General features: G+C 36.1%; 1 protein-coding gene across 3 annotated transcripts; it reads left to right on the top strand.

Moving 5' to 3' along the window:
• LOC121420525 (protein SMG9-like) lies at positions 1-18,943 on the top strand. Of its 3 annotated transcripts, none has more exons than XM_041615194.1 (11): positions 1-75; positions 3,890-4,117; positions 4,964-5,261; positions 6,170-6,264; positions 7,722-7,834; positions 8,397-8,607; positions 9,484-9,676; positions 10,413-10,520; positions 13,978-14,097; positions 15,205-15,352; positions 18,305-18,943. In XM_041615194.1, exons 2-11 carry the CDS (start codon positions 3,950-3,952, stop codon positions 18,381-18,383), a joined length of 1,533 nt encoding a protein of 510 aa, XP_041471128.1. In that variant the 5' UTR covers positions 1-75; positions 3,890-3,949; the 3' UTR covers positions 18,384-18,943. The 3 variants fall into 3 exon arrangements, with proteins under 3 accessions (XP_041471128.1, XP_041471129.1, XP_041471127.1); XM_041615195.1 differs by having other exon boundaries at positions 31-120; XM_041615193.1 differs by lacking the exon at positions 1-75 and adding an exon at positions 92-114.
• The last annotated feature ends 929 nt before the right edge of the window (positions 18,944-19,872 follow it).

Below are 19,872 nucleotides of genomic sequence, written 5' to 3'. Positions count from 1 at the left end.
CTGCTTCAAAATTAGTCGAGTGCCCTCTACGTTAATACTAAGTGCAATGCAAATTCGATAGCAGAAAATTCTCGGGTAAGTTTCTGAAGTGTCATGCTAGAATTTCGTCATTCTGTATGGGTATTTATATATTTTTTAAAACAAGGAAAGGTACGGTATATATGTTCATAATTTAAGTAAATTGTCAGATACTAACCGAGCTCGTATCTGTTATAGGAGGTGAATTCAGACCGGGAGTGTAATTCAATTGCTTCAGTCCCGTGTCCTAAATTTTGTGTCTGTGAAATCGTGAAAACTAAATTGTTGAAGTCAAAAGTGGTATACCCAGTTATTGTGTATCCGGACGATCAATTGTAGAATGTCATTTGGAAAAATTTACCAGCGAATTTTCATCAATTTTAATTCCAAAATGTTAGGAAATATTAGGCCTATAAAGAACAAAATAGAAAATGATTACAACAGTAGAGGCGCACGGCCAATATGGGAGACTCTCTCCAATAGGGGAGACAATGATAATCTCCCACATTGGAGACTTGCTTTGCAAAAGGACAAAAGAAACAACACCAACAAAAGCACAATTTTTTCCACCCAAAAGTTTGTCTCGCTGAGGTCAGAAGCCCATTTGTTTTGTGTGTGGATGACAACAAAAATCTTTATCAAAACAAAAGTAGACGGTGAATTTTTAAAGTAGACGGTCAAAAGGTGTAAATTTTCATGAGGAATCTGCTTATCACATTTTTATTTGCCGCCAAGGTAATCCTTTTGCTGCAAATGTAAACAAAGGAAATTAGTCTCCAAAACTGGACTGTCTCTGAAATTGGATACCCAAATTCTTTATAAAAGTCTCTGATATTGGAGATAATCTCCCACATTGGAGACAGTCTCCAATATTGGCCGTGCGCCTCTACTGTACAAGTAATGAATTCATATTTTTCAGTAGGGCCTAGACTAGAGGCGCACGGCCAATATTGGAGACTGTCTCCAATGAGGTACATTTACTCTTAATACAGTCCGACCTCTCTTATCCAGCCTCCCCTTATCCGGATCTCTCTATTATCCGGACGCACACTTGCCGAGATTTTTTTTTTTAAATTTAGTACCGGTACGTGAGGAAATAAGATTTCAATCTAAACTCAATCCTATACGTAAACTCACTTTGATTACATCTATTTCCCAACATAGTCACCCTACACCAAACATATATTTCATGAAAATATCTCACCCAAATCACCAAAAGAACTTTAGGAATGATAATTTCCAGTAAATCAGGGCGCAGCGCAAACATTTCATCACGTTTCTCTTTTTGCTTCGCGGGAAAAACAACACAAATGTCTTGCTAGCTAACTTTAGGCCTCAATACGGACAGCGCCATCTATCATGTTTGAGCCTACAGTCAGTGTAACAATGGCTGACATTGCGAAGCTGCGATACCCGCCGCGATGATCTAATTTTAAAACTTGGTTTCATCGAGTCATTCTCTTTCTTTCGAGGTATGCTCGATGTATACCTCAGTCATTTTAGCAGGTAAATTATCCAAGAGTTTTGGCCATCGATCGATTTCATTTCCATAAAAACACTGCCTATAATTTGCACTGACTCTGCAGTGAATATTGTCTTTACCATACGCCCACTACAATAGTGTAGCTACCGCCGGTGGCCTGGGGAGGCAGCCGGCAGCGCAGCTGCGTGTATTTAATATTGGGTCTCCCAGATCCGGATAAATCCCTTATCCGGATTGGTGCTGGTCCCAACGTGTCCGGATAAGAGAGGTCGGACTGTAATATAAGGAACACTATTAATCAAAAGATTTTGTGAAATAAGAAATTCATTTTAAATCTTAACTCAAATTGTTAGGTCAATAGGTGCGCAGACTAGGGGCCCACCATCATACAACAAACCTGCACACCTTCAAATTTTGGTCTAAGATTAGATTTAAAGTATGAATGTCTGTGATCTTTCTAAAACAGGCCAATCCGTGCTTTTTGGAACTGGTCACCAAATCAAAATTTGTATTGTACATGTTGTACCTCCTTTCACAGTTTCAGTTCACCACGATCAGACGATGTGCCAAGACTGAGTCAGACTAAGAGTGAAACTTAAAGACAACTCGAGCAAAGAAACTTCAGTCTTCTCTTCAGCGATTTTCAAGAGAATCGATGCGAAAGGCATGCCTTTGGCTTTGTTTACTATGCCAACCTCCACCCAACTGGTTCCCTGGCCTCTCTCATGCAATATTTATCGGGCTCAGATTACCATGGGTGGACAAGTTTTCAGATGATATCGACGATTCCCCAGAATTATAATTTTGTAATGGGTGCATTATTGCCGTCGTATACAGAAAAATTGAAGGCACTGCGGCTTCAAAATTGCAATAAACTCCCGCAAATTTAATAAGAGGATTTACAGAATTAAAAGGGTGATCCAGGCTGAAAATATTTATATCTTAATACACGGTAGAATTCACTGAGCAAAACGCCGGAAATTTCATCAAAATCGGATGACAAATAAAGTTATTGAAGTTTAAAGTTTAGCAATATTTTGTGAAAACAGTCGCTATGTATATTTATTAGGCGAGCTGATGATGTCACATCTCCACTTTCTGTTTTCTTGTGTTATATAAAATCATATTTTTTTTCATTATTTCATACTTGAGTGAATAATATGTCTTGCTTATAATGAAATAAGTTGCAGCAATAAATATTATATTTCTATATTAATAAGTTTTCTAGTTCTTGGAGGAAAAAAATTGAATAAACCTAATTTACCTATAATAAAATACAAAAGAACAAGTGGAGACGTGACATCATCATTCCACCTAATGAATATTCATGACGACTGTTTTTACAAAATATTACTAAACTTTAAAATTCAATAACTTTGCTATTTTTTGTCCGATTTTGACGAAATTTTTGGCCTTTTGCTCAGTGAATTCTCTATTTATTAAGCTATAAATACTTTCAGGCTGGACTACCCCTTCAAGTCCTTTGAAACTTATTGAACGATGTGAAGTCATTTCCTCCTAATATGATGAATATCCCTCAAAAAGCATCATTTAAGCGTTGATGTTTCTTCTCGTTGACAGAATATGGAGCGAGCTTGCGATTTCCCAAATTTTTCGTCTGAGCTAAAAGAGGGCGCTTGATTTATCTTCATATCAAAGACACTACAAGGGAAAGACTAGGCACGTAAATCGATGCAAAGTGTTACGCGAAGTCAGCAAAGTAATCAAGGAGGGTGCCCCCGGGGGGGGGGGGGTTAGTAAAATATATTGAGCATGTACACATGCGTGACCAAAAAAATGTGTTTAAAGGAGTGTTTTTGCGGTTTTGGGTGCCAGGCGTGCACTCGTTAAGGGTATTAAAAACACTGATTTTCAAGAAAAAGGGTGGTTTTGAAAGACTAGCCAATGGTCAATCGCGGGTCAAATGTATTTAGGGTATATTTTTTTCCAAAGCATTTTTTTAACACTTGCCAAACATGTTTAGTGTACGTTTATCCCCAAGGTTTTTTCCCCGGGGTCATATTATGGCGACATCTTGTTTAGGGGCCAAAATGTCTAAATAAAGCCTGCAAAAAACTTGTTTAGGGGATTATTTTTCACACAGTGAAAATACTCATTAAGGGGTGTTTGGAAATGATTTGGTCACGCATGTGTACAGCAATACATTTGACGACGCAGTAGTTAAGCATCTGTCAAATCTCAACCATTACAATGGCAGACACCCGTCTGTGTAGGAGGAAGACCAGAAAAATCAGAAAATGTTGAAAAAACCTCCCGACACAGCGAATATATCAGTCTAGTTAGATACAAATATTGCACTTAATTTTCACACATTCTTAATTCAGTAAAACAAGCAAATTACTACTTAATGTCTCTACTTTTTCACAGATTGACAGAAATCAAGAGCAGACAGAGAGCTGAAGAAAATCCCAGTTGATTAACAGAGGAATGGATTCCCCAGGAGCAGGAGGACGTGGAGGGGCCAATGCTGGAGTGCCAGGCAGTGGGCGAAGACGCAGAAAGAAACCTCGTGAGAGAGGAAACAGTGAAGGGGGTGGTGGTGGTCGTAAACCTCCACCAATGATCTTATCAAAGGTAGCAGGACTTGACAATAAGGTAAAGTACAGACAGGAGCAGCATTTCGGTGGGGGGGGGGGGGGGATACAGCATGAAATGACATTTTATTCTCTCAATTACATCACTGTGACAACACCAGAAAGTCTATCTTCTTTACTTAATTATTTTTCATCTCTTTTCATGCTACTTGAAAAAAATATGATGGGGGGGGGGATGGCATAGTGCTTTTGGGCTCCCGTCTACAGCCCTATTCTTTGAGTCCAAACAACTGGTTTCGAAATAATCATGCTAATAATATTCAAGCGAATGAATCAAAAAGAATATATACTTTATGAACATATCAAATTCCTCATTTTAAACATGGAGAATCTTATCCATTATGATAATTGGATCAAATTGACTTACCTAATGCATTTAAAAATGGGTTCATGTGCTCATAGAAATTCATCCCAAATAAGTATTAAAAAAAATCTAAGTCAAGTTATTGTAGGCCATCCAAGCTATCATTATTTAATGGAGATAAAATATCACATTTTTCAGATTTAGAACAATTAATTTTGCAAAATATTTCATCTTGGTACATATCAAATTTTGATCTTTATCTTGATAAAAATAAAAGATTTTCTGTAGGTTCTTGAGAAAACTGATTATTTGAGTGTTTTAGATTTGTTTTTTGAGTGTTTTCATTCATTTTTTCTCTCTTCAATTTATGAGTATGGAATTGTATTTGCTAACATTTTACAATACACAGTTGTTTTGTATCAACTTTACATTTATTACCTAGATTAATTTTATATACTTTAATAATGTTATCAATTGAAGATGATTGCCACAAAGAAAAGAAAGTTAAGAATGAATGTCCATGGATGTTTTACCACAATGCAGGACATTGACAAAGCTAGTGGTTCTGAACGCTCTAGTCGACCTTCTCGAGCTGCATCCCCAGGACCTCAGATTAAAATCAAAGTAAGGGATAGAGAGGACACGCCCACCCATAGCCAGCCCCTTCCATCCACCGGTTCACCATCCCACACCCCTGTTACACCAAAGCCTGTACCGGTAGCCAAGGTGAAGCAGGGGAGTGAGGTGGATTCAAGGGGGCGGAGTAGCACCCCTACTGGGAGGCTTTATTCACCAAGCCAGAGAGTGACAGGAGGTCAGATGCCTGGTATTTCTATAGAGGGTGAGTTGGTCTTTTATCTGGGACATTGAAATAGTCTGCAGGCACAGACCCTGATTGAAACTTTAATCAACAAGTTGGTCTTCACACTATTAAGTTCATATGTTTATTTCCACATCTGTGCATAAAAGATGTCAAAAACACCAATTTCATTTCATTTATTAATTCCAAATTCTCATTAAAAACATGCAACATACAAATCAAAGAGTACACTATGCAAATAAAGATACAAAAAATAGAAATATATTTTAACATTACAGAAGATGATCACAAAACATCAGAATACAAACCATAGTACAATATATACACAAAAATATACTAAAATTTCACACTCTGGATTCACTCTACCTGTATAGAGAAACTAAAATGTTATTAAGATGGAGATACCTCTAGCTATAATGGTAACACAGTTGAAACTTGAAAACCTATCTTATGTCTCATAATGTCCATTAATAATCGTATCCTAATGAACCCCCTCTCCCTATGAATAAAAGTGTAATTTTTGTTAATGTATGTTTTAATATTTGTCAAATTTACTGTTTATTATGTTGAATTTATACAAGATTGTCAGGCGCTTTGAGTATTCCTTGGAGTGGCTATGTGCACATTAGCAATGTGGTTATTATTATTATTATTGATTATTGCAATATGAATATCTGGAGTAGTGAATTAGTGTTTTATCATTCAAGTGGGTTTATTTTACAAGACTACACTTCTCAGAATATTGCATTATGGGGAATAAACCTTGCCAGATATCAGTAGTTAAGAAGTTGAGGTTGGGCTAATGAAGTTCTGGTTGTTTTTTAAAGTAGACTATATACTTCTATTTCTTCTGATAATAGGTCCAATCCATAAGAGTTGAGCATTCATTTTCATTGTCTTTGAGATCTGTTTTGTTTTTCTTTAAATAGTTCCTATTCATAAGAGGTTAGCATCACCCACTATGATGTCACAGCCCATCAAGCTGATTGATAATGCATTCCAATGGGTTGATGTGGGATCTGAGGTAAGTAATGTTTAAGAGACCAGGGGGTGTTTCCAAAAGATTTGATTAAAACTGAAGTCACACTTAAATGTCTAGTTGTGTGCGGTATGAAAGGAATGACTGCATTGGTCAAATAATGTAATGAGGACGTGTACTACTGCGTATTGATCAATAAGATTGCGTGTTCCATTATCATGTATGTGTCAGCATTTTAAGTGTGTCTCTTTGGCCCGTATTCTGAAGTGAAGTTTAACTTAGACCACGGTCTAACTCTGTGCTTATATTATGGGAAGCCAAATGTTTCAAAATTTTTATTAAGTTGTATGTTTCTGATGTTTACTGTGCTCTTTCCTGATTCATCGATGGTAAAGACAATCATTTATTCATACTTCCTACACAATTATGAATGATTTGAGAGCCAAATGAGCTAAAATATTATATCTCTAGTGTTATTGATTTATGTAACAATTGGCTGTCCATACTTAAACCACAGCTTTAAACCTAAGTTTAAGTTAAACGCAACTTCAGAATACAAGCCTTAAAGTTTTACTTAAATCTTTGTAAAACATCCCCAAGGGGTGTTTCATATAGCTATTTGTAACTTCTGTGTGACTTTATGAACGATTAGTGTTATTTATGAGCTAAATCAATGCAAATGAGAATCTGGTGTATATAATTTACTACAGTGGGCCGTTTCATAAAGCTGTTCATAAGTTAAGAGTGACTTTAAGAATGACTGGTGAACCTTTTTTACGCGCTTAACCACCGCCAGTGAATATACCATTTTCCACAAGAAAGGATCACCAGTCGATCTTGAATTCGGTCTTTATGAAACACCTACCAGGAAAGGGTCGCCAGTCATTTGTAAAGTCACATCAGGGGTTGTTTTATGTACATGTATAGCAAAGTCTGACTTAAAATTGCTGCTGAATTTTCAGTTGCATGCTTTGTGTATGGCCATAATATAGGATCTGAAGTAGGCAACGTTAAGGGAACTGGGCTCTATATCACTAAGGGTAGTAATATGGTAACAACCAATCAAGGCCAGTATGCACATATTGTTGAAAATACCCTCTAACATCAAGCTGAAAGGGATTAAGTGTTTATCCACGCCCTATGCTAGTGCTTCGGTGCATCCATACACATCAACTTTAGGTGATAATGATGATGAGGAGGTGGAAGAGGAAGAAAAGGATGACGATGATGGCGATGATGATGATGCCAATGATGATGATGATGATAATGATGATGATTATGATGATGATGGTGATTATGATGATGATGCTGCTGATGATGATGTTGTATATTGTAAATTATGATTTTGATGGCGATGATTATGATGATGACAATGCATTTGTATGATGCCCTATATCTGTTTGAATATATTCAATAGTGCAGATCCCTGTTTACATTAAAAGATTCTAGTACTTACATTCTAATAATTTTGGTTTGTTTTTTTATTTATTAATGATGTGTAGTACCTTCTTGAGCAGACTGATTTCCTAGTGATTGGTGTCCTAGGTGTTCAGGGTTGTGGCAAGTCAACTCTAATGTCTCTTCTAGCTGGTAATAAACATACAGATCCTCACAGGTAAGCTCAATATTAATACTTCTTCAGCATGAAATTTTTATGACATATTTATGGAGCAAGACATCAAGGGGGCGGGGGGAGCATAGTGACTGGGGGCTTGTAAGGGATGAGTTTTTTCTCAATTTACCAATGGGGTCCTGTCTAACAAAGAAATCTCAAGCATGTAAATCGATTATTGTCAGAGGAAGTGCACATAATGTTCCTTTGGAGACGAAGAAGAACACACTGAGTTGCCAAAATAATAATGTTCATTTATACTTCAATAGACTGATGAGGTAGATGTACAGGACGTAACAAATGGGCATCTGCTTCAGAGGATCAACGATGATGCAAAGTGACTTTAAAAGATCATATGTAATGAATTCATTTTCTAGAGCTGCTAATTTTCAGCATTAAGGACTGATAAATGCAAAATACTGATTTCCAAATTTTCAGTTTTATGCATTATTCTATATTGCATTTCTTTGAAAAATACTGATTTGAACCATCTACCCTTGGATTGACTGTAAAATGACTCCACCACTACTTTGCAACATATAATGCTGTTGTTTTATTTTCTCAGCTCCTTCATCTTCAAGCCCCAGACCTCATCCAATGGAGAGCAAGCATTACATCAGACTACCGGTATGGAGATGTACATCACTGAAGAACGTATCATTCTCTTAGACACTCAACCAATCCTTAGCTCTTCAATCCTTGATCGTCTTCTTGGACCTGATAAACAAACCATCCCTCCTGAATATTCATCAGCTGAAAATTATGCAGAGATGCAGGTAGGCAAAGCCTGTGGTTTTCATTCATAATTCTCAGGCCTACCATCTACTAATGATAGCAATATATGCTTTGTTTTTGCACACGAATCCACCATGTGAGGTGCTCAAGGCACTATATTACCCCAGCTAAGCTTGTCTACCGATTCAGGTGTCACAGCTTTTTGAGGAATTACTTCCTGCCTGTAGCCAATAACCTCACCTGAGTTGTGTGCAGCACAATGTGGGTAAATTTCTTGAAGGAAATCATGCCATGACTGGGAATTGAACCCACGACCCTGAGATTGAAAGATAGGAGTCTTAGCCACTAGACCACATCGACCCCAGGAGTTACCCCATTTTAAAGATTTTTTATCAACCAAAAAATAAGAGCACTCCATTTTTCCATTTATTTAAGTTTAAAAATAATTAAGTCCATAGACATGTATGTATTTGTCTGGTGGTGTATGAGTGTTTGTTTGGGTGTAAGAGTAATGTAGTTTTTAAACACTTGTTATTTCTCAATGTTTAGATATAAGAATGCTAAACATGTCTTAGTTTAAAAAAAAAGGAAGGGAGACACTTGACATGGAGCCCAAAAATTTGCGCCGTGCGATAAGTACTATTTTCTTTCATTGTCAAATGTTGGCAGGCCTGAATTCTCCTCATCGCGTATAGTCGATACTCGTCAATATCAACTATCGAGATTAACATCAAGGGTAATTTTGCTGGGAAACTGACAAGAACATGCTTGCTGAAATGTCTAAATTGGGTAGTCCTTTTTCGGACCACATGTGCCCCCAAAAGAATACAATGTGTAACATGAGATTTCTATATAGATTCTTTTTTTCCATGGAAATCTTCAGAAGTTTCGTTATTATCATTTGATTCTCTATTCAGTCCCTGTATATTGCAGCATTTCTTCTGACTGTATGCCATGTTGTGATGGTGGTGGAAGATTGGTTTAGTGATATTAACATCATAGAATTTATCAAACGAGCTGAGATGCTCAAACCAGCGACCCCGCCCCCACCAAGCAACCAATCAGAGAGCAGTAATCTGGATGACCCAGAGGACTTCGTCCCAAATATAGGTATGAGCTCATGTGTAAGCAGAGGCCAATGAAAAAAGACTTTGTGCCAATAGTAAAGACAGAAAAAACTATGAATAATTACTTAATATATAGATGTCAGTTAGGGAGATGATTTAAATTTAGTTTGAACAGAATTCCAATAAATATATTACCCAAGGTTTTGTATGTACAATTAAAAATGTTAAATGATTCTGGTAAAAAAAATATTTTAGTAACAAGACATGGACAAAATAAGATGGCATCCCAAGGCCCTCCTGTAAATTAGTTTACGTCATTGAGGGAGCTACCCTGGTAAAAGAAAACTGAAATAAATAAATGACTAAATACAAGGTGGATGTTGGGTCTTTATCCACACATTGGTTATCTTAAGTGTGGTCATTTTCAGCTCCTATTACACAGAGTGATTGTTTTCACAGAGGTAGTTGTTAAACCATATTTATATCTACCGTGACATGGTGATAAAATTGATTTTAAATCATTTTTTACTGCAAATTAGATTTCAGAGTGAGAGAAATAAACGCCTATGAATTCACACTATAATTTCATTAGGTAGGAAGAGTCAGTTCTGTATTAAAAACATTCAATTGCAAAAGCCAAAAGTTCACATATAATGTTGAAATGGAAAGGAAGCCACTGTAGATTTAAAACAAAGGAGTGATTGTTTCAAACTATAAAGTCTGTATTACTACTATGACATTGTTTGAATGATAATGATCTCTGTTTTTATCTTCCTCAGTATTTGTGCAGAATAAAGCGAGTCGTGAGTGTTTTCAACCCATTACTGTCAATGCTATGCAACAGGCTATTCACTCTCTCATGATGACATCTAAACTCAAATATACAGGTATGTTATTCTCATGGGAATACATTATTAGATAGATAAATGGATGAATGATAGATAGATATATAGAATGTTTTCAACCCATTACTGTCAGTGCTATGCAACAGGCCATTCACTCTCTCATGATGATATCTAAACTCAAATATACAGGTATGTTATTCTCATGGGAATACATTATAAGATAGATGAATGGATGGATGAATTAACCCTAAAAAGACTGGGGGGGGGGCCTTTTAGGCCCCCCCCTGTACATAAATCGCGATAACTTTTTTGCGCATGAAGCGTTCGCGCCGCCATTTCATGACTTTTTTCTCGAGTTTTGCGCAACTTTTGATACCAAATTTGTATACCCCCATGCCGCGGTTGCGGAGTTACGTAACATTTTCGTATCACATGTCACGTAAGAAATTGAAATTTGTATTCGTTTGTGTGTAAAGTGTATGGTATTTGAATGAATGTTATACACATTGTTTTCTAACTACATTTTTATTTGTTTCTTTCTATATCATGTCACTTGTGAATTCAAGTAGCAGTTCTAGGATATGAAAATAATGAAAAACATTGCATAAAAAATAAAGAAATACATAAGAAATGCAAAATAAAGAAATACATAAGAAATTAAAATCAAAGAAAAACAAGAAAAGTAGTGCAAAATACCAGAATCGCTTGCACAACTATATTTAGTAATTACTAATTTGCATAAGCATATCTAATAATTCAAGCATGAAAAAAAAAAATTCCATGATAAACAACCTCTTCTTACCGCTGAAAACCTTGAAACGGGAATTTATGGACCGCAATAAGTACCAAAATATGAAAAATTCAATTTTTGATAAAAATTTGCATATTCACATAATTATGAATATAATTTGCATAAATTATGTGATATCTCTTATGCTTTGTTTTCACCAGCTAGTGTACATGTAACACATCACTTGTTTATCTTCCAAGATTGCTTTGGCTCATTGCAAGAGAGTGTAATGCAATAAAACATGCCAAATGTTGTATTTCTCTACATAACGCGTGCAGAGTACTTATTTGCATATTTAGTAATTACTAATTTGCATAAGCATATCTAATAATTCAAGCACGAAATAACACAATTCCATGATAAACAACCTCTTCTTACAGCTGAAAACCTTGAAACGGGAATTTATGGACTGCAATAGGTACCAAAGTATGAAAAATTCAATTTTTTGATAAAAATTTGCATATTCGCATAATTAATTATGCATATATTAAAAAATACAATGAATATCAGTATTTTGACTATGTTTTCTTTTAGAGGACATGACAAAGGATGTGTGTGCCAAATTTGGTTGCGATCGGACGACCAACGGCCGAGATCTTAGGGGGGGCCCAAAAGGCCCCCCCCCCCAGTTTTTCTAGCTTCCAAAATAGCCCAGTCTTTTTAGGGTTAATATATGAATGGATAGATAGATAGATAGTAAGAGAGATAGATATGTAGAATGTTTTCAACCCATCACTGTCAATGCTATGCAACAGGCCATTCACTCTCTCTTGATGATATCTAAACTCAAATATACAGGTATGTTATTCTCATGGGAATATATTATAAGATAGATGAATGGATGGATGAATGAATATATGAATGGATAGATAGATATGTAGATAGATAGATAGTAAGAGAGATAGATATGTAGAATGTTTTCAACCCATCACTGTCAATGCTATGCAACAGGCCATTCACTCTCTCTTGATGATATCTAAACTCAAATATACAGGTATGTTATTCTCATGGGAATATATTATAAGATAGATGAATGGATGGATGAATGAATATATGAATGGATAGATAGATATGTAGATAGATAGATAGTAAGAGAGATAGATATGTAGAATGTTTTCAACCCATCACTGTCAATGCTATGCAACAGGCTATTCACTCTCTCATGATGATATCTAAACTCAAATATACAGGTATGTTATTCTCATGGGAATATATTATAAGATAGATGAATGGATGGATGAATGAATATATGAATGGATAGATAGATATGTAGATAGATAGATAGTAAGAGAGATAGATATGTAGAATGTTTTCAACCCATCACTGTCAATGCTATGCAACAGGCCATTCACTCTCTCTTGATGATATCTAAACTCAAATATACAGGTATGTTATTCTCATGGGAATATATTATAAGATAGATGAATGGATGGATGAATGAATATATGAATGGATAGATAGATATGTAGATAGATAGATAGTAAGAGAGATAGATATGTAGAATGTTTTCAACCCATCACTGTCAATGCTATGCAACAGGCTATTCACTCTCTCATGATGATATCTAAACTCAAATATACAGGTATGTTATTCTCATGGGAATATATTATAAGATAGATGAATGGATGGATGAATGAATATATGAATGGATAGATAGATATGTAGATAGATAGATAGTAAGAGAGATAGATATGTAGAATGTTTTCAACCCATCACTGTCAATGCTATGCAACAGGCTATTCACTCTCTCATGATATCTAAACTCAAATATACAGGTATGTTATTCTCATGGGAATACATTATAAGATAGATGAATGGATAGATGGATGAATGAGTGGAGGGATGGAAGGTTGGATGCATAGATGGAAGAATGGATGGTTAGTATACAAATAATGAATGTTTATGAGTGCAATGGACAGAATACTTCATGAGATGAAATATGAATTGATCCATTAAACAAGGCATAGCCGAGTTCAATGGATCATTATTTCATCTTTCACCGAATGAAGTATTCTGTCCATTGCACGAATGAAAAAAAAATCATTATTTGGTTTATATGACACCTGAAAAATTAATTTTTTTTATATGAAATTCATGAATTTCGATGAAAAACATACTCATGCAGTGCGAGTTTGGTCTGTTTGTTGTTATGCTATTACAACATGCGCACTGCTGGTGCCTGCAGCTGCAGTCTCGGTGAGCGAGTGCAATGGACAAAATCGTATGGATCCAAAATTGCAAGATGAATGGATCTAAAATTGCAAGGTCGATGATGTCATTGTAAAATGGGCTGAATGATTGATATCAAACAACCAGTCAAATCACAAGGATCTATTTAGGTGTCATATAGTTATGGAAGGGTGGATAGACGTATTGATAGATAGATAGACACAGATGAATAAATAAATAGATGTACTTCCTTGTACAATCCCCTTTTCCCTTTTCACTTCACTTCCTGAACTGCTCAAACCACTATAATGTTACAGCACTACAACTTTTCATACATGTACATGTATGAACTATAAAAGAGACACAAATTACTTCAGTATTAGGTCCCATATATAATTTGTCAGACATGCACTGAAATGTAAATGCTCAAAAGAAAAAAAAAAGAAGACTTCACATTCTCTCTGGTCTAAATGCTATACTTGCTCTGTGCTACACAGACATATTGTATTTCTACTGATCTATTTGTTCTATCTTTTGAAGGTTGTTCATCCCTTGCGAGGAGTTCAGTCATGCCTTGCCTTAGCTCCAAGACTCTCCCTTTAGATCTCAATCTATTCTTGCTTCCAAGATTGGACTCGAATAGAAACAGAGATGAAAAGGGTAAGTTTAATGCTCGTTTTGTTCCCTGATGATATGTTTAATGATAATACTGTTTCTTGCCGCTACTGGGTACCCATTTACTACACCTTGGTGGACAGTGGCAAATGTAGATAAACATCTCGCCAAAGGACACAAGTGCCGTGGTGGGATTTGAACCCCAGACCGTTTTGGTTAATAGTCCGGTGACTTGTCCACTGAGCCCACACACCTGGCATGTTATCATTGGATCAGTTTCTGGACTTTGAATCAGAAGGTCATGGGATCGATTCCCAGCTTCGTGAATAGCAATCAAGTCTGATCAGTTATGCTATTCATTCATTTTCACAGTTAATTTGCCATAGTTTAGTTGGTAATTAAGTTATCAAGTTAAAAAAAAAGCTATTGAGTTAAATTAGTTAATATGATATATCTAAATTAAAAAGTTGAATAATGTGCTTAGAGAAATTTTGTAGGCACTATACAAATAATGAAGTATTATTATGGCGTAAATTCCTTTAGCTATTTATGAAATATATAAGAAAGCATGCAAGTACTAGTAATTAACAGAGCAGATAAGCAGAGTTGGTCTCGGAACCACTTTTAAGACATTTTAATGGAAGGATCTAGGGCCTGTTGCAAATAGAGTTACAATCAAACTCATTTCCAAATATCACACATTAACAAATCAGTCGCTCGCATTAAGGACTTGTGATTGATTTTTTTATTTGTGTTTTAATAAAATTCTTCTTGCAACGGGATCCTGGGCTCCATAATAAGAAGTTTGTAATCAATCACTAAAATAGCAATAGCCAAAATAAATCATTGTTGGCATGTACGTGATCATAAGTAACAACACATCTCGTTGTGGCCCCGCCCTCAAGGGTTACTCATTCTTTTACAGTGTTTAATATAAGAAATTGACAGCAAGTCAAAACCCTGAGATGATGATACACTGAATTACACCACGTCACATGATGTTTTGACCAATCAGTGATTAGAATCTTGGGATGAGGTTTATGATAACTTTTGTGCAACAGGGCCCTGATAAATCTTTTATTTATTGAAAAATAAAGTTTGTCTTTTGTTTAGAAAGTGATATAGCAGTAATTTGATTTGTTTGTATTGAAGAATCCAAGACCTCTGTTGTGGACTTTGTGGCTGACTCTGGCTACGTAGGTCACCCAAAACCTGAGAGGTTAGTAAGAGCTTTCAGGAATCAGATGTATGCTGCTAGCAGACCTCTACTAACGCATTCATCACTCAATGAAAAGAACTGGTGAGTTAGAAAAATTAAGGTTCATAATAGTAAAAGCTTGAAATCAAATGAAAATTAATGGAGTTATTGAATTTTAAAATTAAGCATTACTTTGTGTAAAGAGTTTTGTTTACTGTCTTGATTATGCAGTGAGCAAGCTGATGGATGTCATATCCACATTTAATCTTTTATATTACATATTACTGGTATGTAAATTTGAATTAGTGATTGGTCAATACACCATCTCATTATCACAACTGCAAAGATTGCATTGGTTATTTGATATCACCCCAGTACACACATCCTCTTAATGACTGACAGCACTGACCTTAGTGTGACCTTAGTGTAATGACTGACAGCACTGACCTTAGTGTGACCTTAGTGTAATGACTAACAGCACTGACCTTAGTGTGACCTTAGTGTAATGACTAACAGCACTGACCTTAGTGTGACCTTAGTGTAATGACTAACAGCACTGACCTTAGTGTGACCTTAGTGTAATGACTAACAGCACTGACCTTAGTGTGACCTTAGTGTAATGACTAACAGCACTGACCTTAGTGTGACCTTAGTGTAATGACTAACAGCACTGACCTTAGTGTGACCTTAGTGTAATGACTAACAGCACTGACCTTAGTGTGACCTTAGTGTAATGACTAACAGCACTGACCTTAGTGTGACCTTAGTGTAATGACTGACAGCACTGACCTTAGTGTGACCTTAGTGTAATGACTAACAGCACTGACCTTAGTGTGACCTTAGTGTAATGACTAACAGCACTGACCTTAGTGTGACCTTAGTGTAATGACTGACAGCACTGACCTTAGTGTAATGACTGACAGCACTGACCTTAGTGTGACCTTAGTGTAATGACTAACAGCACTGACCTTAGTGTGACCTTAGTGTAATGACTAACAGCACTGACCTTAGTGTGACCTTAGTGTAATGACTAACAGCACTGACCTTAGTGTGACCTTAGTGTAATGACTGACAGCACTGACCTTAGTGTGACCTTAGTGTAATGACTGACAGCACTGACCTTAGTGTGACCTTAGTGTAATGACTAACAGCACTGACCTTAGTGTGACCTTAGTGTAATGACTAACAGCACTGACCTTAGTGTGACCTTAGTGTAATGACTAACAGCACTGACCTTAGTGTGACCTTAGTGTAATGACTGACAGCACTGACCTTAGTGTGACCTTAGTGTAATGACTGACAGCACTGACCTTAGTGTGACCTTAGTGTAATGACTGACAGCACTGACCTTAGTGTGACCTTAGTGTAATGACTGACAGCACTGACCTTAGTGTGACCTTAGTGTAATGACTGACAGCACTGACCTTAGTGTGACCTTAGTGTAATGACTGACAGCACTGACCTTAGTGTGACCTTAGTGTAATGACTGACAGCACTGACCTTAGTGTGACCTTAGTGTAATGACTGACAGCACTGACCTTAGTGTGACATTCGCTTAATGACTGACAGCACTGACCTTAGTGTGATCAAACAAAGTATAAGAAACACAGTGGAATAAACAGCACTGAAAATTTCAAAAATATTTTTAGACTTTCAGATAACGAAATGGTTGAACTCTATTTTAACGACCTTCAGCACAAAGTAACAATGCGATGTTTGTGTATTATGCATTATAGGCATTTCAAACACCTTGCTGCTTGATGGGTAACCAGTGCATTGTTTTTTGCTTAGCCCACTTTGGTTTCACACTACATTTTAGCAAAGTGGGCTAGCATGGTAAATAGTATGGTACTATCTGGCCCTGCTAAAAATCAGGGTTAGCCGGCTTATTGCGGTGCTAAGAGATGCAGTGTGAAACCAAACCGGGAGGATAATAAGAGTTAAGGATAGTCTGGGGTTAAGGATAGTATGGGCTTAAGGAAATGCAGTTTGAAAAGCATACGTATCATCCTGTATAGGGTGAGTGTTAAAGGGGAAGTTCACCCTGACAAAAAGTTTATTGTAAAAATAGCAGAAAAATTAATGAAAAATATTGCCGAAGGTTTGAGAAAAATTCATCAAATAATTAAAAAGTTATTAGAATTTCAATTATTTGATTTGTGACGTCATATGCGAGCAGCATTCCTACATAGCGAATGGTAAAAAATCAATGAAATGTCATTTTCTCAGAAAATTGAAAATGGTTTTCACTGTAACTTTTGTATATCAATAGACAAATCGTTTCACACCCGATCATGAAAAGAAAACAAAATTAAGTCATCAGGAACCATACAAAATTTGAAATTTATGCATTTTATATTACATAACACATGGGGCAGCTGCTCGTTTATGACGTCACAAATCCAAAACTTTGAACTCTAATAACTTTTTTACTCTTTAACGGATTTTCCTCAAACCTTCACCAATATTTTTTACTATTTTTTCTGCTATTTTTACAAGAAAGTTTTCTTCAGGGTGAACTTCCCCTTTAATGGAGCCTGTAGGGCAGCTATGACAGCAAGTGCAAGATTTCAGAAGTATTTTGAATGAGTTAACAGTACCACTGCCAGCAATAACTTTTCAGGGGGCCGTTTCATAAAGCTGTTCGGAAGTTAAGAACGACTGGTGAAATTTTCTTCTACGCTAAATAATCAGTAATGAACATTTAATGGTGAATATCATTTACCACAAGAAAAGATCACCAGTCGTTCTTAAAGTCACCCTTAACATATGAACAACTTTATGAAACAGTACATTTCCTCTGGTGACAATTGCTCTGGGCTTAATTTCGTCTAAGATATATGGTTGTAATAGGTTTTTATGTTAGGTTTAGGGTAGGGTCTAGTTGTCAAATCCAGGGTTGAAGTGGGTCATTCCATTAATGTGTGGACTTTGCAGCCGAGCAAATGTCGCCAGAGAAAATATCATGGAACTTATAAAACACTCCCCAGTTCCCTAATGGGGTTTTATCAATTTGCATTAAGTTCTATAAACTTATGGTTTATTTTTTTGCAGGTACCAATATGCAAGCAGAACATGGGAGAATATCAAGAAATCCAGTCTGATGTCAGAATACCATCGACTTCTAACCTGAGGTCAACCTTCTTCTTGACCTTTGACAGGTGATGTCATCATTAGCCAATCAAATGAGAGAGTTAAGAAGTCATTAGATTGGCTTCAGCTACCTTGGATGAATTGAGTCTGTCTGTTGAAGTTAAGACAGTGAACTGGTTATATCAGATAGTCTCACATATGAGATGAGCTTCTAACATGAGGTACTCTAACTATACTGGAAGCGGGTCATATAATGATTAGCCTTGGAGAAGAAAGACAGTAGTAGTATATAGATTGGTTGCTGGTACTGATGTTATGAGGATGCTTCTAATTGAAACCTTTTGTTAGAGTTCAGACAGTATTCTTGTTATGTCAGATAGTTTCATTTGTAAGATCATTTTCTAAATCAAGGGAATTTTTTACTTTTCCAGAAGTGGTTGATGAAATGATAAAGCCTTGGAAAAGAGATAGACCAGTTGTCTGTAGGTTGGGCATAGATAACTCTGGATGAAGATACAAGGGCCTGTATTCTGAAGTCACAGTCTAACTCTGTGCTAAAATTATGGGGAGCCAAATATTCAAAAATTCTGTTTATATTGTATATTTCATTTGTTTACTGTTTTTTTTCCTTTGCTTTCATGATAAAGAAAAATAATTCAAAATATATCATTCCAGGCAAATTTTTGGTGTCATAAGAGCTGATTAATTATAATGTTAGATTTGTGCCCCAATTGTCTTCCTAGGTAAACCACAACTTTAAACCAGGGTTTGATTTAAAGAGAAATACCAGTAGTTGCAGTAAACACTGATTTCATGAGAAAGTCTATAAAACCAGGCTTAATTGTCAGTATATCATCAAGGATCTAGATCTGGTACAGTTAAATAAACTGAACTTTGTGAAATCTTGAAATCTACGCTGAAAAATGTTCACACTGAACATCACCAACACAGATAGGCACACGTGGGACAGTGCATTATTATTGCTGGAATAAAGACCCGACGGAAGTGACCGAATCCGCGCTTATTTTGCTTATTTCTCAGCAATTACACAATTTCTTTCAGAATCCTTTGGCATATATTTTTCATTCATACAAACAGACACTTGGGTGGTCATTATATAAGATTCTGTAAAAAGTCATTTTGAGATCGTTACCAAAACTGGAATTTATCTTTAAACCCAAGTTCAGATATACCTTCTCTTGGCAGTGAGCTGGTTATATTAATGACAGTTGAGATCAGCTTCAAAGAGTGAGTTCTTACTTTTCTAGGAGCAGGTGATCTGATGTCATGATACAGATTCTGTTGAATAATTTTGTCAGTTATGACTTGTATTTAGACAAATAAATCTTCAAAGCATCATTACATTTCTTGAGGACTGTTTGTATATTCATGTTGAGAAGTGTGCTTCAGTAGAATATCTGCCGCTTTATTTACGGAGTTAGAGGTATACTAATTACACATAAATTAGCATAATTACTTAATAATGGTCGATGGCCAAGATCTCAAGAGGGGAATTCATCCTGACAAAA

The sequence above is a fragment of the Lytechinus variegatus genome, chromosome 8 (assembly GCF_018143015.1).
Source record: "Lytechinus variegatus isolate NC3 chromosome 8, Lvar_3.0, whole genome shotgun sequence".
In the NCBI taxonomy this organism is placed as follows: domain Eukaryota; kingdom Metazoa; phylum Echinodermata; class Echinoidea; order Temnopleuroida; family Toxopneustidae; genus Lytechinus; species Lytechinus variegatus.
The sequence above is the reverse complement of the archived record's forward strand: the minus strand, read 5'-3'. Positions and strand labels throughout refer to the sequence as shown.

Bases quoted from the DNA above. Each gene is read 5' to 3' on its own strand.
- LOC121420525 (XM_041615194.1), top strand. From the start codon at position 3,950: ATGGATTCCCCAGGAGCAGGAGGACGTGGAGGGGCCAATGCTGGAGTG. The intron at 4,118-4,963 runs GTAAAGTACAGA...ACCACAATGCAG, and splicing joins TAGCAGGACTTGACAATAAG to GACATTGACAAAGCTAGTGG. The intron at 8,608-9,483 runs GTAGGCAAAGCC...TTCTCTATTCAG, and splicing joins AAAATTATGCAGAGATGCAG to TCCCTGTATATTGCAGCATT.